At 32.2% G+C, this 25338-nt stretch overlaps 1 protein-coding gene across 1 annotated transcript in view; it reads left to right on the top strand.

The window, feature by feature from the left end:
• LOC114325320 (uncharacterized) overlaps nucleotides 1-25338 on the top strand; it is a 170132-nt gene that overhangs the window by 106563 nt on the left and 38231 nt on the right. The window contains exon 5 of the mRNA XM_028273363.2: nucleotides 25065-25164. Coding sequence (XP_028129164.1) covers nucleotides 25065-25164 — 100 coding nt within the window. The remainder of the gene's footprint in view (nucleotides 1-25064; nucleotides 25165-25338) is intronic.

Below are 25338 nucleotides of genomic sequence, written 5' to 3'. Positions count from 1 at the left end.
ATTCAAAATTCCGCGTATGATTACTTGTCAAAAAGTTTGACGTTGACGTAAAAACTATTAGAGAATTGAAAGACGTCAACTTTTTTGACAAAAAAACCATAGGCGGACATTTGAATTTTTATCAATTAAATGCGAAACTACAATATTATATTTATTTAATTTATTCACCAAAATTAAAATCAACTGAAACTCAAAAAAATTAATATGACTGAATAGGTATTTTGAATACCTTTCAAACGAGGTATCACTTGCCATAAGGTCCCCTTTAAAATTATCGGTCAGAGTGGCTCTGTAACGTCATCTGTCACTATTACGTCACCTGTCATAATTAGTTAAGAAGCTTATGTCCGTTTATTTCCTCCCTCCAAATTTCACTATTATAGGTATAACCGTTCAAAAGATAAGAGGGGGGGTACGGACTTTTGACTAGCACTGTATGCTTCTACCATTAAATGCACAATAATTCTTATAATATTTGCACAAATCTGCCGCACATAGGTACATGCGAAGATAAGTTATGCATTTAGTACATGGTAATTAATATAACTAAAAAGTTCAAAATATTTCCCAAAAATATTTTTACACTCTTTTCAATGCCGGTATTACCTTTTTGAAAAATTAATATATACAGGGTGAAAGAATTGAAAAAAGAAACAACATATTTTTACATAAAAGATCAGGAAAAACACAACTTCTGGTAAACCGATTCTTCCGGTTCAGGAGCTCGATCTTATACATCAAAAAAAGAACCCATATACCAAATTTGGTTGAAGTCGGACTTTTCGTTTAAAAGTTATCGTGCTATTAGTCACATATGTATCGTCGCCATTTTGAATTCCCGCCATTGTCCCAAAGACGAAACAAAAAACGAAAATAATGAGTTCTGGGATAAGTTCCCAGAAGTGATAAATATTTGTACCTACAGAGAAAATTATGATCACAGGAGACATGAACAGTAGAGTGGGAAAAGAAGCAGCAAAAGGGAACAATGTCATTGGACCTTATGGGGAGGAAAAAATAAACAAAACTGGAAATTACCACTCAAATTCTGTCTAGGTCTAGACAATAACCTGGTGATTATGAACACACACTTCCGGCATAAAAGTATACACAAGATCACAAGAGAAGTCAAATCAAGAGAAGAACAATCAATTATGGACTATACTATAGTGCAAAAAGCAGAAGAACTGGATAAGAGACGTAAGGGTGAAAAGGTGTTATGAAATTGGCAGTGACCACTATATACTGGAAACCACATTCAAAAGCAAAAGAAAAGAAATAAAAAGGAATGAGAGCATAAACAGAAAACACAAAGAAATAATAAAAAAATTATAAACTAAGGGAAGAATCAACGAATCAACGAAAATAATATACACAGAGGAGCTAGAGAAAGAGATGGAAAATGAACACGAAACAACAGAAATAATAGAAGAAGAATGGGAAAGATTTAAAAATGAGATGATAAAATCAGCTAATGCAATATGTGGGACTACAAGAAACAATAACAGAGAGAAACGAACATCTTGGTGGAATGATGAAGTGAAAAGATAAATAAAAGAAAAGAAGAAATTATAAAAACAATACGTACAAGACAAAACACAAAAAAATATGAAAATTATAAGAGACAAAGAACAAAAATGAAAGAGATAGTGAAGGAAGAGGAAAAGAAAAGTTGGGAAAAATTCGGAAAAAAAATGGAAGAAAACAGCACAGAAACTGTAAAGTTATTTTATAGAACACTGAAGAACCTAAAATGCAACAAAGAAACCAAGGTGAAACAAATAATGAACAAGGAAGGAACAATAATAAACGATAAAAAAATAATGGAAAGATGGAGGGAACACTTCGAGCTGATACTGAATGGAAAGCAAGGGAATACAATGGAAAAAGAAAGCCAGATCAATAGAGGGTCCATGAGAAACACGGAAAATCAAGAAACTTTAGAAAAAGAAGAACTGGAAGAAGCAATAAGAAAGATAAAAATTAGAGAAGTACCAGGAAGCGATGAAGTAGCTTAGAAATGATGAAATATATAGAAGTAAAAAAAAATTAATTTTTATAATTTGTTTAATTTGTTTTCATACAAAAATTACTATGCATATAGAACCTAATATGGAAAATAAAAGTAATACCCAGACAATGGACAAATGCAGTAATTACAGTAGAATTCCGATTATCCGTGCTCCTTGGGACCGGAGGTGGCACGGATAATTGAAAAGCACGGATAATTGAGAAGCACGGATAATCCGAACATGTGTTTCTTATGTATAATACATACAGTCCGAAAAATGAAAGAATACCCATGAACGATCACATCAAGCACTTAGTTTGTATTTGCTGTCTTTTTCTATAAATAACAAACGTTTGTTATAGACAAGGACAGCAAATACAAGGAAAGTGATTGATGTGATCGTTCATGGGTACTCTTTGCGTGTGGCATCAAGAGTGTGGCAAGCAAAACCAATAGCGAAGAACAGAAGACGACGAAGCATTAAAGAATGGAATAGTCACATCTCGCAGATACTAGAAAGTGAGAGAAAAACTTGACAAGAAGCAACACAAATGGCCACCAATAGGAAAGAATGGAGGAAGTTCATTGAGAGTTAGACGAAACTCCCGACACCTCAGAAGATTAAGACACTGATTAAGATTGAATGAATGGCCCAACACCGAAAGGTATCAATGAGTCTACTGATTAAGTAAGTAAAGAAGTAAGTTTTTTCGCATCACCTTTTAGTTCAATTGTCAAACATTAAAGAGCAGGTGTACAAGAATCAAGAAAAGAGAAAATCATCGGCAATAGAAGAGGTGTGAGTGATATGAATTAAAAAAAATAATAATAGATTAAACAAAATTGTAGAAATAAATATCTGCAAAAAAAGAAACACAAGTTAAAAAAAAGAAAAAAAGAAACGCAGTCAGTAAAAACTCTTAAAACACCTCAAAAACTCCATGGATGCCCGAACAAATAAAATCCGTAATGGCTTTCTTTAAATTTGATTTGAAGAAGGAAAACAAAAATGTGAATAGTGCAAATCAAAATATCCAGTATTAGAAATGAGAAAATTTACGGATATAAAGTTTTATTTGAAAAACTATTAGAGACGGAGAGCTAGAGGCGAGAAATCATCGTCATAAGTAATGTGGAGTTTGGCATGTGAAATGTGTCTATTGTATATTGATAACTATGACCCCTTTCAGGCTGACACCTCAGTGGATACAGGAAGTAGCAATAAGGGATGAAAGGGGAAAGTTGGTCCAGTCATTAAATGTTTTCACCTTCTATTTTGTTAAACCTCCATCGATTTGCATGAAAATTGGTGAGTAGTTAGAGAAATAAAACTGATATGGTGCCAACGTGCGCTTTTACCCTGGGGGTGGATGCCACCCCTTCTCGGGGGTGAACACTATTTTATTAAAAATAACCCCATTAATCGATAGAGGGACAAATTTTAAGCAAAATTTTTACTTCTAATTATTAAAATATATCAATACTTTTTGAGTTTTAAAGATCAAAGATTTGAATTTTTCGTGACATAAATGCATGATGTAAAGCGGTTTTTCGTGAATAATTCAAAAACTGTAAGTTTTATCAAAATAGTTATGATTACCAAAATTGAAGATAATAAAAAATAAACGAGATTTATTATTCGAAAAACCTTTGAGAATTAATAAAAAGTGAGTTATAGGTGATGGAATGTATATTTTTTTCGGCTAGTACCCAAATCTAAGTATTCAAGCTCAAATAACGGGAAAACGGTGCATTTTATAAAATATATTTACTGAACACTTGTCAAAGTACTCAAGAATACCTATCAAGTGAGCTCCAGATGAAGTTTATAACATCAAAGCTAAGCAAGTGATGATGGAAATAAGAGAACCCTTTCGAGTTTTTAGGAAAAAGTGAAAATTAAAACATACGCTATTTATATATTTATTTTGAAATTTGTTAACAGAATAATTTTTAAAGGAATTTCGGGAATGAAGTTATTATTATAATTTATTATCAAGTTCGTTTTATTACAATTTAAATATAACAAGTTAAAAATGCGAGCATTATTATAACGAAAACTTTGTTTTTTATGTATTTAAATTCCTAATCTGGAAAATCGTTATATGAAAAGTTGTTTAGAATTAAAAATTATGTTTAATGTGCAATTATATCCTACTATTTAAATATTGTGAGCTATAAAGGCACTTTACTGAGCGAATTTCTTGAGCGAAATTCACATTTTTTACACATCGACTAAAATCGATACAATTTTATATAATCTTATGTTTATGATTGCATCTTGGATTTTAGACCGTGCAGATCTTTTTATGAAGAATAATTTTTGTTCGTAAAATTAATAATAAAAGAGTTATAAATAAAAATGATGATTGGTAGGTATCTCTAATTTGAGAAAAAAATTAAATATTTTCTTTTTATTAGGAGAATGTAGATAATAGTTACATTATTATAATAATTATTAATTATTTAATTATAATAATAACAACTATTGCATATATTAGAACACAGTTTTTAATTCCAAACAATTTTTCGTAGTAACACTAATTTACAATAGTGTGAAAAAAAAGGTACTTTAATCTTGAGCGAAATTCATATCTTTTAAAATACCTCCTATAATATAGATAAAATTTGCTATCTGATGATTGAATCGTAGGTTTTAGACGATGCAGAACTTTTTATGAATTATAACTTTATTTCGTAAAATTAAAAATAAAAAAGTGTCCCGTAATATATGTGTCCAACTTAAGTAGACACACTGTATATTATACAATATAATATACATAATACATAAATCATTGGGTAGACAGCACCAAAAATTTTTAACCTGCCATTTAACATTGCTTACATTAAAATTAATAAGTAATATTTATTTATTTGATATTTCAATTCTTTTACAGTTTATATAAAGTAATATATTTTTGAAATAATATGTATGTTACTAAAATATTATTTTTATATTATTTTGATATTTAATTGAATTTTTTCTATCGATATAAACTTAGTGGCGTTCTAGCCAGGGGCAGGGGGGCAGCTGCCCCCCCTACAGTTTTTACAATACTTTTGTACTATAATTTTCGTTAAAAAGGCACGTTATCTTGTTTATTCACCGGTTGTGTTCCCTTGCCCCCAACTTTTTTTGGTCTAGAACCGCCCCTGTATAAACTGAATATGTATGTACAGAAACTGAGGGTGTCCAATAATGGGCACATTTGACATAATATTCAAACACATTTTTCCTATATTTTATATAAATGTCTTAAAACAATTTTAAAAACTTATATAAATAATATAATAATTAAGCTCCAAATTTTTGGAGCCTAAACTTTGAAAAATGTTTGTAGCTTAATGTTTAATGGTATCAACTGTTCCGGGAGCTCATTTGATACATATTTCTAAGTACTTTGACAAGTGTTCAGTAAATATATTTTATAAAATGCACCGTTTTCCCGTTATTTGAGCTTGAATACATAGATGTGGGTACTAGCCGAAAAAAAAATATACATTCCATCACTTTTTATTAATTCTCAAAGGTTTTTCGAATAAGAAATCTCTTTTATTTTTTATTATCTTCAATTTTGGTAATCGTAACTATTTTGATAAAACTTACAGTTTTTGAATTATTTACGAAAAATCGCTTTACATCATGCATTTATTTCACGAAAAATAATAACTCAAAAAGTATTGATTTATTTTAATAATTAGGGGTAATAAATTTTGCTTAAAATTTGTCCCTCTATCGATTAATGGGGTTATTTTTAATAAAATAGTGTTCACCCCCGAGAAGGGGTGGCATCCACCCCCAGGGTAAAAGCGCACGTTTGCACCATATCAGTTTTATTTCTTGAGGTATGCTCTAACTACTCACCAATTTTCATGTAAATCGATGGAGGTTTAACAAAATAGGAGGTGAAAACCTTGAATGACTCCGTTAACTTTCCCCTTTCATCCCTTATTGCTACTCCCTGTATCCACTGAGGTGTCAGCCTGAAAGGGGTCATAATTATCAACATACAATAGACACATTTCACATGCCAAACTCCACATTACTTATGACGATGATTTCTCGCCTCTAGCTCTAGCTAGAGGCAATAAGCGACTAATAAATAATAATGACAATAAATTAATAACATAGATTTTATGCAAATTGTTTGCAAATAATTGACAAAGTTAAAAAAACAAGAATTTGTTCTGTAATTTATTAGTTTTTTATTATCCCAAAAATGTCGGGCATAATTCAAGTATTAAGTCATGGTGTGTCAAGTGTGGTATTTATGACATCTCAAGGTACATGTGGCATCTGATGCCACAAGTAATGTTATCATAGTTTTCCCTGTAGTTTTGTTTAGAAGGAGGGTATAACAAAATTATAAATATATTACTGATCCACACCTAATTAGAATCAACCTAACGTACGTAGACTTGATGATGCCACTTTGCAGTCTGAAGCACAGATGCCACAACAAATGCGGCGCCGTGTATGTGTGTGTGTGTGTGTGTGTTTGTGTGTGTGTGTGTGTGTGTGTGTGTGTGTGTGTGTGTGTGTGTGTGTGTGTGTGTGTGTGTGTGTGTGTGTGTGTGTGTGTGTGTGTGTGTGTACTTTGTACGCACGTAAGAAGTTATACTTCTATTATATGATTTCAACGAAATTAATATATTATGTACTTTAAACAGTTTATTTATATTTTATTGAAATATTAAACTAATTTTAATACTTACTACTTTCCAAACATTTTTATTAAAACAATACCAAAAATTAAAAAAAAAATAAAAGAATAAAACACACAAAAACACTTACAATCTATATACATTGTGAATCCCAAATCATGATTTCCAAAGTTTATACATTGTAAATTATGCTTCGGGAGTGCTCCTAGTAGCATTTAACGTGTCTTGGTTTATTTATTTCTACGGCATATTGATTGTAAATTTAGTATAATACCCGACTCACGTTACATTCACTGTAAAGGCAAAATAAACATATTATAATAAAACTGTTAGATATTCCTTTGGGATTAAATCAAAATTTAATATAAAATTAACATTATTTGTAAATCCGCCCAAATAGAAAGTTAATTTATTTTTTTATAATATATCTAGCTGCAGCTCTACTAACTGTTAAACGACATCAGTTATGGACATCTACTTTTCCAATTTTGCACTAAAAAGCGGTAATAAATTATGTATGAAATCTCAATACTATTGATTAAATCGTCATCAACTGTATAAATATTTAAATCGACTTCTCGAAGTCACCAAATGAGAAGGAAATTACTTAAAATGCGTAGTCGTCTTTGCGTTCCCTTTCGCTTCCGCTTCTTACGTGGATTCCCTAATACATATTCCATTCACAACTAGTTGGTATGTAAACTAAATCCATTAAAAACATCATTTATTCTATTTAAAATTCACAGATCCCATCAGGAAAGTTTATTTTCTCAACTGGCCTTTGTGAAAAGTTATTTCGCGCTTTCCTTTTACACGTTTAGTCCGATGCGTTGAAGGAATAATGCCTTTAATTAAAATAACTTTTTACGGTTCTGGCCCAAAAACAGGAAAACGTAAACGTATCTTTAAATTTATTATGTAGGGCGTTAAGAATTATATTGTGCTATTAGAGCTAAATTCTACTTAGGGCACTTAGGCTAAAAGAAAATGCTTTTGTTGCTTTTAGTTTTAACATGTAACATAAACAGATATTTGTAGTGTATTTTTTTTAAACGTGTTACAAATATCTCGAAAATTTTAATGAAGATGCTTCCTCCTTCATATATCATGAACTTCCATGTACCTATTCCTAGTCATTTATCCTATGCTTTCTATGCTTTCCTATGATTTTTAGATTACGAAAAAGGCGTTTGATTCTATCCAACATCACAAGGTAATGCAGACCCTTAAGAAACTTGATATAGACCAAAAGGACATAAGATGCATTGAATACTTGTTCTGGTATCAAACGGAACAATTAAAAATAGACAATTATCTATCCAAACCAGTACATATAAGAAGAGGTATTCGACAGGGGTGTGTGCTTTCCCCTGTTTTATTTAAAATTTATTCGGAAGCTATATTTCAAGAGTCTTAGAAAGAGATAAAGAGATGGGAAATAAACGTGAATGAGAGTATTGATCAACAACATACGATATGCTGATGATGGTGTCTTAATTTTTTAACAACATAGTCGATCTTCAACAACTTCTCACTATAATCGGAGAATACAGTAAGCGAATGGGATTAGAGATTAATACCAAAAAGACCAATTCATGATTATCTCGATTCCAGTCGATCTTCAACAACTTCTCACTATAATCGGAGAATACAGTAAGCGAATGGGATTAGAGATTAATACCAAAAAGACCAAATTCATGATCATCTCCAGAAACTTAGATGTATGTACTTGAAAACTCCACCATAACACTGAATACCAAATCCATTTATAGAGTGAGTAAATTTAAATACCTTGGAACGTGGCTTTTTGAAGTCTGAGCATCGGACAGGGAAGTAAAATGTCGCATTGAACAAGCTCGACAAGCTTTCGTAAAATTCAGGAAGGTACTTAGTATGGTATAGTTAGACCCAAACCCAGACATCCAAAGTGAAAATTATCCTCCAACACCAAACTGTTCTATATGCTCCATATAATGTTCAGAAAAGTCACACCATTTTGAGCGTCGGGATTGGGGAGTAGAGGGGGAGAAATCTGTAAATCCGTAGTTTTTTACTTTTTCGTCAATATTTCTAAAACTATGCGGTTTAGCATGAACAACCCTCTTTACAAAATTGTTCTAAATTAAATTTGAAATAAAAAAGGCTCTATGCATAACACTTCTAAAACGAACGGTTCCAAAGTTACGGAGGTAGTATAGTATAATTGGTCCAAAAGAAGGCCTAACCCTGACATCCAAGGTAAAAGTTATCCTTCAACACCAAATTGTTCTATATGGTCCACATATTGTTTAGTAAAAAGTTACACCATTTTGAGCGTCCGGTTTGAGGGGGGAGATGGGGAAGAAGTCGGTAAATTAGTAGTTTTTTTACGTTTTTCGTCAATATCTCTAATACTATGCTTTAGTGTAAAGAATGTTCTATAGAAAAATGTTCTACATAAAATTTAAAACAAAAAAGGTTGTATACATAAGTGTTATAAAATCAACGGTTCCAGAGTTACGGAGGGTGAAAAGTGGAGGTTTTCGATACTTTTTATATTTATCGATTTCTCCCCCCTCTCCTTCCCAAACCCGACGCTCAAAATGGTGTGACTTTTTTCTGAACATTTTGTGAACCATATAGAACAATTTGGTGTTGGAGGATAACTTTCACTTTGGATGTCTGGGTTTTTGGTAAAGATATACCATACATTGTTCAAAAAATATAAAAAGTATCGAAAGCCTCGACTTTTCACCCTCCGTAACTCTGGAACCGTTGATGTTATAACAATTATGTATACAAAATTTTTTGTTTTATATTTCATGTAGAACATTTTTGTATATAACATTGTTTACGCTAAAACATTGTTTTAGAAATATTGACGAAAAACGTAAAAAAACTACTAATTTACCGACTTCTCCCCCATCTGCCCCCCAAATCGGACGCTCAAAATGGTGTAACTTTTTACTGAACAATATGTGGACGATTCAGAACAATTTGGTGTTGGAGGAAAACTTTTACTTTGGATGTTTGGGTTAGGCCTTTTTTTGGACCAGTTATACTATACTACCACCGTAACTTTGGAACCATGCATTTTAGAAAGATTATACATAGAGCCTTTTTTATTTCAAATTTAATGTAGAACAATTTTGTATAGAAGTTTGTTCATGCTAAACCGCATAGTTTTAGAAATATTGACGAAAAACGTAAAAAACTACGAATTTACCGATTTCTCCTCCTCTCCCCCCCCCCCCCCAAACCCGACGCTCAAAATGGTGTGACTTTTTTCTGGACATTGTGGGAGCATATAGAACAATTTGCTGCTGAAGGATAACTTTCACTTTGGATGTCTGGGTTATGCCATCTTTTGGATCAACTATACTAACTGACCTATTTAGAGTTCGATCTTAAACTGAGACTAAGGTTTACTAAGTGCTGCGTGTGGCGTGTGGCCTATGCTGTTGTATGGAGTAGAGGGCTGGACACTCAAAACGACGGATATAAACATATAGCTTTCGAAATGTGGCTTTATCGCCGTATCCTAAAGATACCATAGACGGCGAGTCACAAATGTAGATGTCCTTAAAAGAATCAACCAAAAACGCCAACTTTTCGAAACGGTCAACAAAAGGAAAACGGCGTATCTGCGTCAAATGAAAAATACCAGCTCCTTCCACTTATCTTCTTCGAGTGCCATCTCCGCGTCGGAGGTCGGCAATCATCATAGCTATTCGGACTTTGGAGGCGGTTGCTCTGAAAAGTTCATTTGATGTACATCCGTACCATCCTCTCAAGTTGCGTAGCCACGATATTCTGCGTCACCCTATGATTCTTTTTTCTTAAATCTTTCCCTGGATAACAAGTGTGAGCAAGTTTTGAGATATTCTAATTTTTTGGTTTTTACTGTATTTAAGACGTCCATTCCTTAATTCATCTTTCTCAGAACCTCTTTGTTTGTTACGTGTTCTGTCCATGATATTTTCAGAATTCTTCTATATACCCACAACTCGATTGATTCCAGTTTTTTCATTGATGCCGCATTCAAGGTCCAAGCTTCCTTTCCGTAAAAGAAAGTCGAGAAAATGTAGCACCTAGCCAACCTTACTCTTAGCTCTAACTTCAGATCATTGGTGCAGAGCAGTTCTCTTATTTTGTTAAAATTCGCTCTAGCCTTTTCTATTCTAATTTTAATCTCCTGGAAGTAATGATTTGTGGAGTTGGATTTTCAACGTAGGGTACAAGTTAAGACAAGAGAGGAATAGGACGCAAGAAAATGTCCTGGCTTCGAAACATAAGACAATGGAAAGGGATTAACGACATAGATCTCTGATACATATTGTAAGAAACAGAGAGTTAATGGAAAATGTGATCGATAACATCCATTAGTGGATTTGCATTTGAAGAAGAAGTCATTCATCAAAGTTATGTTATAGGATGTTCTTTTTTTTTTGTTATTTCACTCCACGAAACGTTTTATTTAGAAATTCTAATTATTACAATTTTCTTCATAATGCTTCTATATTCATTTCATTATTTTAAATATAGCCTTTATTCGTTTCAGGGAAAATAATGAAAAGGTTGAAATAGCACGATGTGCAAATGTACATATGTACATACTATGTTTTCTTTTCGATTTGACGCTGGAATTTCATTTTCGTTATTAGAAAAATAATTTTCTTTTAATAGGACTCACGAGTTTTCAATCGTATGGTGACGGGTCTTATTTATTTGTAAACTTTTCTTTCTGGATTTAATTAATGACGTGATGGATTAAAATTAACCTAGTATTGAGTTGGCATTTGTTCCTATTATTACTTACCTGAATATTGTCCTAGATGAACAATAAGACAATAAATCTAACACAAAAACAATATTATTTGAATATGAATACAAAGTTTTGAGCTGTTTGTTTTTGTGTTTCTATATAGTTCTACAAACTTACATGAACAACATTACATTAGATTTCTTACCTTTTATTACAAGGCTCAGATTTCTTGTGACTGCTGAAAATGGAGTAAACACTTCTTCCCGTTCGTACTTAGACTGTGACTGTCTATTTCCCGGTCCGTCTAAAGAGACGGATATGCCAGTAGCAGTAAAATTTATGACACTGTTCAAATTTAGACGGATCCGTGAAAGAGTGCTGATCAAGGTTTCTAGATGGAAGTTTTGCCACTGCGAAGAGTCGTCTAAACGGCTGGATTGGAAATGAGAATGAATCTGCCGACGAGAGGGGACCGTAGTCCTTCCTTCTAACTCGCGGACTCCGCGAATTTCACGGCAAACATTATTTCGGCTTCTGTGATTGTGCAAAATGGATCTTTGTGCTTTGATATCATTTATCGAAAATAAAGTTGTCTTGTCGGAGCCAACCTGTGTACAGAACCGTGACCAGACATCTCGTAACGCGACAGTCCGTAACCGGACAATTGGTAACGGACAACTCATAACAGCGACAGTTCGTGGTACTGATTCGTTAAATTGATAAACATAATTTCATTTATAACTGTAATAAGAGTAGTTTCCACGTTAACAAAAATAAACAGCATAATTCAATTTGGACGTTACGAATTGTCCGTTACGAACTTGTATAGTTACCAACTGTCGCCGTTACGAAGTGTCGCCGTTACGAACTGTTGCGTTACGAGATGTCACGGAACCGTACAGAACACTCGCGTCTGTCTGCCTTGTTTCGTTTAAACTAACGCAACGGTGCGTCTAAGTGAGAACGGCCCTTGTTTTAGGTCAGCGCGAGCATTTAGGTCTAGTTCATTGGCGTATATATAATGTGCATTGATTTATTAAAGATAGTTCCCCTATTGTATGAAAACTCGGTATCTTTCACATTATTTTTCTGTACTATCATATCATAATCCTACACGTATTTTAAAGGCTTGCGGGAAATCGCCTTGTATTCGCACTTTGCAGACAACGTTACTCATTGTCACTTTTATAAAGCTCATTAGTTTTTCGAGAATTTCATTGCGTTATTGATGGATTCATATAGTTTAAATGTTAGGACGTTGTTATATGCTAAATTATAATCTACATCGACATAGAAAGAATAAATATTGAATTCGTTTATTTTTTATTCAGTGTGGGCCAAAGAAAAGATTCCACATCGATATTTGGCAGTATTTATTCGATTTTAAGCAAATGATGAAACAGGTCGACTTTTGATCTAAGGGGGACACATTTTTATAGTACATGCATTTGTCATTTGCCAATCCCCTCCCATTACCATAGTCCAAGCCAAAAAAAATCCCCTCCCATCCAATTCCCCCACCCCTTATTTTTAAATAGGGAATAGGGATCGTGTGCTAGCCCATTTGAAAGGTTATTCAATTCTCTATTCAGTAATATTAACATTGACGTAATTATTTATACAGGGTGTCCAAGAAAAATTATTTTGGATTAAATTAATTGACACAAAAAGAAGAAAATAATATATTATTCTTTTAGAACATTTTTAGTTAAATAAATTACATATTATGCAATTTATTTAACTCAAAATACGTTCTACTGGTGACAAAAAATAGAAAAAATGTGTATTTGATAAATAAACATTGTTTGTTGCCTAAATTCAATATTCAATCTACCAAGAGGCAGATGGGTGGCAGCTTGAATATTGAAATTAAACGAAAAGGAATGTTTATTTATCAAAAAACTTTTTTTTCTGTTTTGTGACAGCACTAGGACATATTTTGAAATAAATAAATTACATACATTCTTCTTTTTGTGTGAATTAATTTAATTAAAATATTTTTTTCTTGGACACCCTGTATAAATAATTATGTTCATGTTTATATTACTGACTAGAAAATTAAATAACCTTTCAAATGAGCTATCACACGATGCCTATTCACTATTAAAAAAATGAGGTGGGGGAAGTGGAAAGGAGGGGGTTGAAAAATTACAGATGTATGTACTGTAAAAATATGTGTCCCCCTTATATCAAAAATATATCAAAAATATATTCATTTCCTTAAAATCTAATAAATACTGCCAATTGCCAAATATCGAGGTGGACTGTTTTCTTTGGCCCACACTATATAAGGTATTACAAAGATTTGATCTATTATAGATCGGTCTATCAAAACCAAGAAATTATTCGCATATGGAGTTATACAACTGTATTAGATAATAGTTATAATATGCCGGGTGTAACAAGAAGGTAGGTCATAAATTAAATCACATGTTCTGGGACCAAAAATAGTTCGATTGAACTTAACTTACCTCAGTACAAATGTGCACATAAAAAATTAGACCCCTTTGAAGTTACAAAATGAAAATCGATTTTTTCCAATACATAGAAAATATTAGACATTTTTTATTCAAAATGAACATATGGCATTTTTATGGAAGGAACATCTTAAAAAAAATAACAGTGAAATTCTATGGGGGTTTTGGTGCGTTAAACCGCTCCCCCCAAACTTTTTGTCTCTTAGTATTTTTTCGACAAGCCACTTTTTATCGAGATGTGGCTTCTTTTTGCTTCAAAATATACCTAAAAAATTTAAATTTTATGTAATAAATTTTCATATTATTACCAGATCTCTATAACCTTACTTAATTATTTACAAATCCGGGTTAGATTTTAAAAATGTTCAAAATATCTCGATAAAAACTGGCTTATCTAAAAAGTAATAAGAGGCCAAAAAATTTTAAAGACACTGTGTTTATCTAATGGTAACATAATATTTGGGGTACACAATTATTTTGTACACAAAAGTTTGGGAAGTTAAGGGAAACAAAACCCCCATAAAATTTTTATGGGGTGCACCAAATTCACTGTAATTTCTTTAAAAATGTTCCTGCCATAAGAATGTCCATTTTCAATAAAAAAAAATCTAATAGTTTTCGATATATCGGAAAAAATCGATTTTCATTTTGTGATTTCAAAGGGCTGTAACTTTTTTCTGTGCACATTTGTACACAGATCAGTTATGTTCCATCGAACTGTTTTTACAGTTGTCTGTCCCAGAATATGTGATTTAATTTATAATCTACATTTTTGTTTCACCCTCTTATTCTGCTTAAGAAGGTTACCTCTGTAAATTTACACTCCAATAGATCTGATTTTTCTGTAAGAATGAAAGATTGCATTATTACTGAGGACCGAAAGTCAAAACTTCTATAAAGTTTATTTTAATAAGTTAGAGGGGTAAAAAAAGAGAAAATTTAGTGTGATTTTTAAGTTCAAATATTTCATTAAAAAAAACTTTTTGGTTATTCTAAGGGACTTTTGGCCCTCGGAAATAATGCGATCTTTCATTCTGCGTTGAAATTGTTCAAAAAGACTCATTAGCTTGTTCATTGAATAATTGTTCAAAAAAAATTATTGCATTTAAAACACATTGGCGCCTACGCCCTTAAGGCTATGGGTACATAATTCGCAAATATTTTACGGCTATCCCTACCTTTTCTGTCTTTACATGGCAAATTACGTGTAGTAAAATTCACACTGGTATGGATATGTACATATTACTAGAATGTCATTCTACTTGACAATGTCATAACTAGCTTAAAAAGATAGCTTTTGAATGTTCTTGGATAACTGTTATTTTTTGTATAATTTCAAATTATTAATTCAGTTAATAAATGTGATAATTTTTTCACTAGCTATGTATTCAGTGATTGTAATAATATGTACCTACAACAAAAACTAATACTCAATCGAGAAAAGAGCAAAAGTGTTAAAGTGATTTTTTAATACTATATTGTTACTATGGAACGCTTACAATTTTGAACATCTTTAAAAACAAAATACTTGTATCACAGAATATATCTTAATGTATTCTCTGCTTCTATCTTCCATAAATAATACAGAATAAACAAGAATAAAAAACCGCTAAACGCCGTAAAAATGAGTGGCGCATACAATATTCCAGCTATAAAAGATCTGATATGAATATTACGTGGCGCGAAAATGTATTTTCATTTTGATGCAAAACAAAATTCTAGTTTCATTTTAAAATATTTTTTCATAATATTTGCTAAATTTGAAGTAAACGCGCCACAAAAGAGTAACTTTGATACAGTTTGAATTTTGAAACTCTTTTGTGGCGCGTTTACTTCAAATTTAGCAAATATTATGAAAAAATCTTTTAAAATAAAACTAGAATTTTGTTTTGCATCAAAATGAAAATACATTTTCGCGCCACGTAATATTCATATCAGATCTTTTATAGCTGGAATATTGTATGCGCCACTCATTTTTACGGCGTTTAGCAGTTTTTTATTCTTGTATCAGGAATTTTTCAAAGTTATTTATAAATTAAATGTATAAAGTTGAATGCAATGTTTCTCGATTACACGTTAAGCTTTATAAATGGTCGCCTTTGTCGCATTATCTCCCAAATGATCTAGTGTCCATCGAATGTACACTAGATTATTTTCCTATTGGAAATAGTTTGAAAAAATTATTGGGATTGCCGGTAAATGAACTCGGATTGCCCGTTACCAGATCAAATTAGCGTCGTAACCACTACAACCACATAAACCATTTAGGGAATAATCATTAATTGGATTATACTTTTGTAGCTTAATAACTTCTAAACAGCTTAACCGATTTTGTTCACTAAACATGAGTTTGAAACGTATTGACAAGTAGTATCTTATGCATCTAAGGTCAAGTATGATAACTGAAGCTATTACAGGAATTATTGAACTTGAAAAACCGTTTTTCCCATAAGAAATAGATTTGATCATATTTATGAAGCGTATAACTTAAAAATTCGAATTTTCCCGGATATAAGGTATATACCGTTAGATTGGTCTAGAGTTCTTCTACAAACGCTCAGTTATTGGCGTAATTCGTAGGTTGAAATTTTGAGTAATTGTCGAATAACCAAAATTTTCAAAGTTTAGTTTTTCAGTTTTTCGACTATACTGAGCCGTGTGTATGTCTGATCCTGACAGCTTAGACACCATTTGAAAGCTTAACTCAACGCTATTGATTTGGTGTATTCACTGTTCTCCTGTTTCTTCTTGAACCGAAGATATATACCGCCAAAAAATATGCCGTTTTGTACCTACCAAGTCCTATAGCTGGCTTATGGGTAGTCAAAACTCACAAACTATACCGGTTCTGAATCGGCCCTCACCCCCTCTTCAAACACAGAAAAAAAAATTCAGATCGGTTTAACTTTTCCACACACATACATACATACATACATACATACATACATACATACATACATACATACATATCCACAAACATTTTCCCTTTTTTAAATAAAAATTGACTCATATTTCTGAGCTCGGTAACTTTTGAACGGTATAACCGATTTTCAAAATTAGACATGCGTTGGAAAGGTAATGATCGCTTCTATTAGAAGCTGCAAAGATCGGAGTTAAATTTTTGAAGTTTTTGGGAGTTTTGGGGACGAGGACGAAAAACAGACCCTAAATAGGAAGGGCCTTAAAATCCACACCCCTGGACCAAAATGGATGGTTGACATATGAATGGGTGAGTCTTTTCCTGAACTTTAAGATGGGAATTGGCCCAATTTTCAATTCAGTCAGATTTAGAAAATCGAAAATTTCGTGTATATATAGTGTCGCTTGTAGGGGGTGTAGGTGTGCGCCATAAATAACTTTTTATAAAGTTCACCTCTTAAATCAATTATTTATCAAATACACTATATATCATTATTATTTAATGAACAACTAAAAATATTCCCGATTCATGTCAAATAATTATTTAAAATTGTCACTGATTGTCAGTGTCTGACTGACAATATTCTATTCGACTAAGTGCGTTGTATAACAAAGATAGATTTGGAAAATATTACCAAGGACATGTGTTCATTTTTTCCGAATCCTGAAAAAATCAACAAATATTTTTGAAAAATTTAAACTCAGAATGAAAGACTAAATTATTACCGAGGGCCGAAAGTCCCTTAGAATAAATAAAAAGTTTATTTTGAATGAGATATTTGAAATTAAAAATAACACTAAATTTTCTCTTAGTTTTTCACCCCTGTACCTTATTAAAATAAACAATATAGAAGTTCACAGGGACTTTCGGCCCTCGCTAATAACGTAATCTTTCATTCTGCGTTTAAATTTTTTAAAAATACTTATTAGTTTTCTCAGGATTCGAAAAAAAAATGAATCCCCATTTGAATAGCATTGCAGCCGAAAAAACGTACCGATCGTCTTAATAAATGTATGTCTTTAAAAAAAACTGTATTTTTTATTAACCGTTAATAGGTACTTAGTCCCTTAAACCTACTGATATACGGATTTCTAACATAATATATTATAATGGGATATTCTAAAAGATTGGTGCAGTAAAAATCTTAACATTTACATTTTAATAAGGTATTCAAGAACTGCAACTAAGTTAAATTTAATAATTTTATGATACATTGATTTTCAGTAGCTTAAAAATAAAATAGAATGTGTGTGCACTTTGTACGCACTTTAGAAGTTATACTTTTATTATATAATTTTATCGGAGAGGACCACAAAAAAATCAAGTGATGGCTGCTGAAAGATGAAAAAGAAGGTCTATTCAGGAAAAGAATAGTACAAAAAATATGTTGGAACATGAAAGAAAGCCCTAATACAATTTGGAGAAAAATGGCCAGTAGTATTAGAGATAATGCTATTGAAGTACTTGGGAAAACGTCAGGAAAAAAGTTTGAGGATAAAGAGACTTGGTGGTGGTCAAACGAAGTACAAGGAAAAATAAAAGAGAAGAGAAAATTATATAAAAAGTGGCAAGAAACCAGATCCGACACAGATCTTCAAAACTATATGGTGGCGAAAAAGGAAGCGAAAGTATCAGTAGCAAAAGCCAAAGCAGAAGCGTATTCAAACCTATACGATCAACTTGATATCAGGGAAGGCGAAACGAAGATATATAAAATAGCCAAACAGAGAGCAAAAAAAGCAAAAGATTTTAATCAGATTAGATATATCCGCGATGAAAATAATAAAATACTAGTTCACGAAAGGGATGTCAAAAAGAGATGGAGAAAGTACTTTGACAGCTTATTAAATGAAGAATTTGACAGACAGCCTGTAGAGTCAACGGAGACAGTAGCAGCAATGGTCACCAAAATAACCAACGAAGAAGTGGCTTAAGCGCTTCAAAAAATAAAGAAAGGAAAAGCGGTAGGACCAGATGATATTCCTGGGGAAATATGTAAAACATTGGGGGAGACAGGAACAAGGTGGTTAGCAAGGTCTATTTAATAGAATTATGGAAGTCGGACAAATGCCAGACGAATGGAGAAGCAGTATACCGGTACCTGTTTACAAAAACAAGGGAGATATACAACAATGTAAAAACTACAGGGCTATAAAACTACTTAGCCACACCATGAAAATATGGGAAGGAGTAATTGATAGACGGATACGTGAAGAGACCGAAATATCCGAGAATCAATTTGGCTTTATGCAGGGTAGATCAACAACAGATGCAATTTTCATTATAAGGCAGTTGATGGAAAATACAGGAGTAAAGAAACAAACGCTCATATGGTATTCATTGATCTTGAGAAAGCATATGATAGAGTTCCTCGAGAGATTCTGTGGTGGGCACTCAATAAGAAAGGAGTCCCTGGTGAATATGTAAAGATTGTAAGGGATATGTATGAGGGAGTAACGACTAGTGTTAGGACAGGTGTGGGAGAGACTGATAAATTTCATGTAAAAGTAGGATTGCACCAAGGCTCTGTGCTTAGTCCGTATTTATTCTCATTAGTTTTGGACCAGATAACTGCGAAACTACAGGGTAACATTTCATGGTGCTTAATGTATGCTGATGATGTCATGTTAGTAGGAAATAGTGAAAGAGACTTGGAACAAAAACTGGAACAGTGGAGACAGTGGAGCTCTGGAGGAAAAAGGTTTAAAACTTAGTAGGACAAAAACAGAGTATTTGGAATGTTCATTTAAAGATGGAGCTACTACAAATAAAATGGTACCTTTGGATGGTGAAATGATTGTGAAAAGCAATAGTTTTAAGTACCTAGGATCGGTATTACAGAGTAATGGAGAAATAGATGGAGATGCATGCAGTAGAATTAGGGCTGGATGGATGAAGTGGAAAGAAGCAAGTGGTGTGTTGGATGACAGAAAAATTCCAATGAAGCTGAAGGGAAAATTCTATAAAAAAGCCATAAGACCGGCTATGATGTACGGAACTGAATGTTGGGTAGTAAAAAATAAAGAGGAACAACGAATGCATGTGGCGGAAATGAGAATGCTTAGATGAATGAGTGGAGTGACAAAGAAGGATAAAATTAGACATGAGTATATTAGGGGAAGTCTAGGTGTGGCACCAATTGATGCCAAAATGAGAGAGCATAGGTTAAGATGGTTTGGTCATGTTCAACGTCGAGACGTTAATCACCCAATACGAAGAATAGATGAAGTCCAGATTCCTGGAAGGAGTAGGAGAGGAAGACCAAAGAAGACCTGGGGGAGACGATAAGGCAGGACATGTTGGTAAATGGAATTAACATTGATATGACCCAAGATAGAATTGTGTGGAGAAATGCAATTAGGAAAGCCGACCCCGCATAGGGATAAGGCAAAAATAATGATGATAACTTCTATTATATGATTTCAAAGAAATAATAGTTATTTATGATATAAGTGTTAAAAGTACACGTTTAAGGCACGGATGTGAAAGTTTGCAGAATGAGCGATAGCGAGTTCGGCAATTCACATGAGTGCCTTAAAAATGTACTTTTTAACACGCATATCATACAATATTTTTTCTACAAACGTAATTACAGGACAATATCTACAAAAACTTTTACTGACATTCCATTTTTATATTTTTTTGACATTACATCAAAATTGTCTATACGGTCAATACGAGCTGCAGTGCCTTAAAATTATTTTAAAGTACTAGTAGGTCTGGATCCCGCGTATGAAAAAAAAGTTTATTAATAGCAAACTGAAAATTTGTTAATAGCTTAAGGGTGTCTAGTCGGACAAACTTTGATATAGGGGAACACTGGAACAGGGGCAGTTTTAATGGTGGAACAGGTTAAAAATATGGAACGGTCAGACCACGAAAACGGCACATTTATTTTGTCCGACAGAACAGACTTAAACTCTCCGAACAGAGATTAAACTCTCATGATAAAAATGACAGGAATTATGACAGGTGATAAATAACAGTCTGATTTTTTCATGAGAGTTTAATCTCTGTTCGGAGAGTTTAAGTCTGTTCTGTCGGACAGAATAAATGTGCCGTTTTCGTGGTCTGACTGTTCCAAATTTTTAACCTGTTCCACAATTAAAACTGTCCCTGTTCCAGTGTTCCCATATATCAAAGTTTATCCCACTAGACACCCTTAAGCTATTAACAAATTTTCAGCTTGCTATTAATCAATTTTTTTTTCATACGCGGGATCCAGACCTATAGTGCCTTAAAGTAGCATTTTTAACGCTCGTATGGAGTGCTAAAAATTGCATTTTTAACACGGTTGTAGAAAAACATATTTTAAACAATTTTTTTGAATTTCAGTTAAATATTAAACTAATTTTAATTTTTACTAATTTCAAAATATATTATTAAAACAATACCAAAAATTCAAAAATTAGTTATTTTATTTAAACTCTTATTCATCTTAAACTAAAAAATTTAGCAACTAACTTCATACTGTCGGTGTGCGCCTACTTCGTACTTCATACTGTCATTTTTATAAAAATTCACTCTCAACATTTTTCCCAATCGCGCCTAAAGAAATATAACTTCAAAAATTTAAACCAAATATTGTAATTATATTAGTCAAAGTGAAATATTATATTTTTTATATGGGATTAAGCTACAAATTATTGTAATATAAATTAAATTTTTAACTACGTTTGATGTTTCATCAATCACTATGATAGATCCCGAAACACTTGCTTCAATAATCGATCAATTGATCAATCAGAATGTGTTTTGGGATCTATCAATTAATTGCTCGTCAATTTAGATCTGTTAATTTAGTAAAAAATTGTAAATTGTTTTTATATTCTAGGCGCCAGAGGGGTCACCGTGTCCTTTCCAATTCTGATGGACAAACTCAACGGTTTCTTATGGATTTTTGGCTGCTGATTACGAATTTCGAGGGTGGATTTAGATCCGAGTGGCCAAAAAATTGTTATAAACAATTTAATTGTTTATAAGGCTCTGGCTCATAAACTAAAAGAGATAAAAAAGAATGTTTCAAATAAAAATTTTTCGTTAATAGAAAACGAAGAAAAAAGCGTTTACCAAACTGAAATCCAACAATTTTAACTATTTTTAATGGGAAATAAGCCACAATATTATTAAAAAATGATTTTTATTAACGTTTCGAGGCCCAAATCGGGTGTCGTTGTCAAAATACAAAATACTACTAACATAAACAAAAATGTTGTTGCTTAGTAAAAAATTCTTCTAATAATTTATTTAATTTGACTCATTTATATCGGCAATTCAGATACATATGATACATTTTAAAGTAGAAGACTTTAAAATGATATTGCCAATATTTATGAGTTGCGTTCCTGGGACGACTTTACTGAAAGATAGTTCATTCGATTACATGAAATCAACTCCAACTCAAGAATATCCGTCACAAAAAATCATAGCATGTGATCTGTCTTTAAAAAGACAACCACATGCAACGGTGACGTTAAAATTCTCGCGTTAGAGATCTCATAGTAAATCACGAGGGAAAACCAGGAAAAACCTCGTGATACTATCCCGACATCGTAATGAGATCTCTAACGCGAGAATTTTAATGTCACCGTTGCATGTGGTTGTCTTTTTAAAGACAGATCACATGCTATGATTTTTTTGTGACGGATATTCTTGAGTTGGAGTTGATTTCATGTAATCGAATGAACTATCTTTCAGTAAAGTCGTCCCAGGAACGCAACTCATAAATATTGGCAATATCATTTTAAAGTCTTCTACTTTAAAATGTATCATATGTATCTGAATTGCCGATATAAATGAGTCAAATTAAATAAATTATTAGAAGAGTTTTTTTACTAAGCAACAACATTTTTGTTTATGTTAGTAATATTTTGTATTTTGACAACGGCACCCGATTTGGGCGTCGAAACGTTAATAAAAATCATTTTTTAATAATATTGTGGCTTATTTCCCATTATAAATAGTTAAAATTGTAAAAATGAAACAAGAAAATAGCTTCAGAACAACATTAAATCCAGCAATTATAACTCAAGTCATTGTAAAATAAGTGCACAATGCAAATTGAAAATTGCAAAATAAGTATTTTTCGAAGCTTTATCGATCGTAACTGCACCCAAATGAGCCTTAGAAGGTCTCATTTTAAAGCTTCATTAATGGACTTCCAAACAGAGTTTGTTATATTACTAGATCTTCATTTGTTTTAAAGTTATACCCATTTGAAGTAATCATTTTCTTAAAAAAATTGTAAAATTGTAAAAATTTCTTTATAAGGGTTTCAAGTAAATTTAAGCTATAAACGTTTATACTTTAATTAACAATAATGAAAGAGCAACTCAAAAGGAATAATTTGAGCTGAAGAAAATGTTCGTGAGTTTATTTTTGGTCAAGATATCGATATTTTAATGGCGCGCTATGAGGCGCAACATCGTTTCACAGTCAAGTATTTTTCGACGCTTTATAGATCGTAACTCGGCTTCTACACATCCAAATGAGCCAATATGTGATATCCATATAAAAATGGATCGAGATATTTTGAACCATCATCATTGCATATAAAACGAGCGTATTGACGTGCCTTGATGATGCTACAAAAGAACTAGATCCACTTTATATAGATACTATCCACTATCCACTGGATATCTATATGATATAGATTATATCTATATCATATAGATAATTAGACTCTGAATCCCCAGAAAGTTTTAGTTTTACTGCCTACAAGAACAGACTTAGTACCACCATGTAACTGTAAAAATTGCTCTAAGAACGTATGCAGATGTAAAAAAGCTGAGATTCCCTGTATATCTCGATTCAGATGCATGGAACAAAAAGTTTGTAAAAATAGTATTAATAAATAATATCAACGTACTTTTTAGTTCTATTTCTGAAATATTACTTTTTAGTGTTTTTTTTTTCCATTTTGTACAAAAAATAGAAGACAAAGTAAATAGAATGAAAGGTGATACGAGGTACAGTATGATGATTTAATTATAAGAATTATATAATAAAATTTTAGTAGGATCTTCAAAAATGAAAGATGAAGATAACGTATATATACACAGAAATTATAATTTGCATCGAGAAGTTAGCACGTGAATCTTTACGCGGTGAGCCGATCTTGCGCCTCAGAGCGCACTATTAAAATATCGATATCTTGGCCAAAAATAAACTTACAAACATTAAGCTCAAAATGTTCCTTTTGAGTTCTTATATCATTATTGTTAATTAAAGTATAAATGTTTATAGCTTAAATTTGCTTGAAACCATTATAAACAAATTAATGTACAATTTTTTTAAGAAAATTATAACTTCAAATGGGTATAACATTAAAAGAAATGAAGATCAAGTAATTTAACAAACTCTGTTTGGAAGCCTAATAATAAAGCTTTAAAATGAGATCTTTTAAGGCTCATTTACTAATTTTATAATATCTTGAGTTCTAATTGTTGGATTGAAGTTTAGTAAACGCTTTTTTCTTTGTTTTTTATTAACGAACAAATTTTATTTGAAACATTCTTTTTTACATCTTTTAGTTTATGAACCAGAGCCTAATAAACAATTTATAAACAACTAAATTGGTTATAAAATTTTTTTGACCACTCGGATCAAAATCCACCATCGAAATTCGTAACCAGCAGCCAAAAATCCATAAGAAACCGTTGAGTTTGTCCATCAGAATTGAAAAGGACACGGTGATCTCTATTTGGCGCCTAGACTATTAACTATCTTCAGTAAACAAGATATTTTTCTAATCTTAATTCTACTTGATTTTAAATAATATGCTTATAATATGAGATTAAGCCACAATTATTGATTAATGGCATCAGCCATTGATTAATTAGATACTGGCATCAACTGATTGAATAATGACATCAGCTATGTCTGAGGTACAAATTCTGAGAGATGTATTGATAGAAAAATTTGATATAATATATCAAAGCATGGCGGTCTGTCGGTTAAAAAAAATAAACGTTTTACAACTTTTTAGTAGTTTAGCACATTTTTTAAAATAATATTTTTTGAAAACCATTTCCGGAGTGGAAGTCGAAACGTCAACCATTAATTAAAAATTAATTTTCATTACAATCGATTGTAGCTTAATCGCATATAAACATATATTTATATTAGGCATCCTACAAGAAAACAGTTTCAAAAACTTCTCTACATAACCACTTTTGGTTACTTGCCCACGCCTCTACTAAGAATTTTGATTAAACTAGCAGATAATCAGTAAATTATATTTTTTAGTTGGTTGGACATGTAATTCCTGGACGAGGGGTAGCCATAACTGGACAAGAACAGAGTCAGTTAGGAGGAGGTTTTCAAGAAGGAGCTCACGCTCCAAAAGGTATGTTATTTACTATATTTTTTATTTAAAAGTATATGATTAGATGTTTTTTCTGTTCCTTCCGGAGCATCCCAAACAAGAACGTAAATTCCCCCATATCCAATGTTTACAGCTTCTACCAGAGTATCGTACGCAATCCTTTGTTGTTGATTCAATTGTAGAAAATTTGTACCA

This window comes from Diabrotica virgifera, chromosome 6 (genome assembly GCF_917563875.1).
Source record: "Diabrotica virgifera virgifera chromosome 6, PGI_DIABVI_V3a".
Classification (NCBI taxonomy): domain Eukaryota; kingdom Metazoa; phylum Arthropoda; class Insecta; order Coleoptera; family Chrysomelidae; genus Diabrotica; species Diabrotica virgifera.
This window is presented reverse-complemented; position numbering and strand designations above follow the sequence as displayed.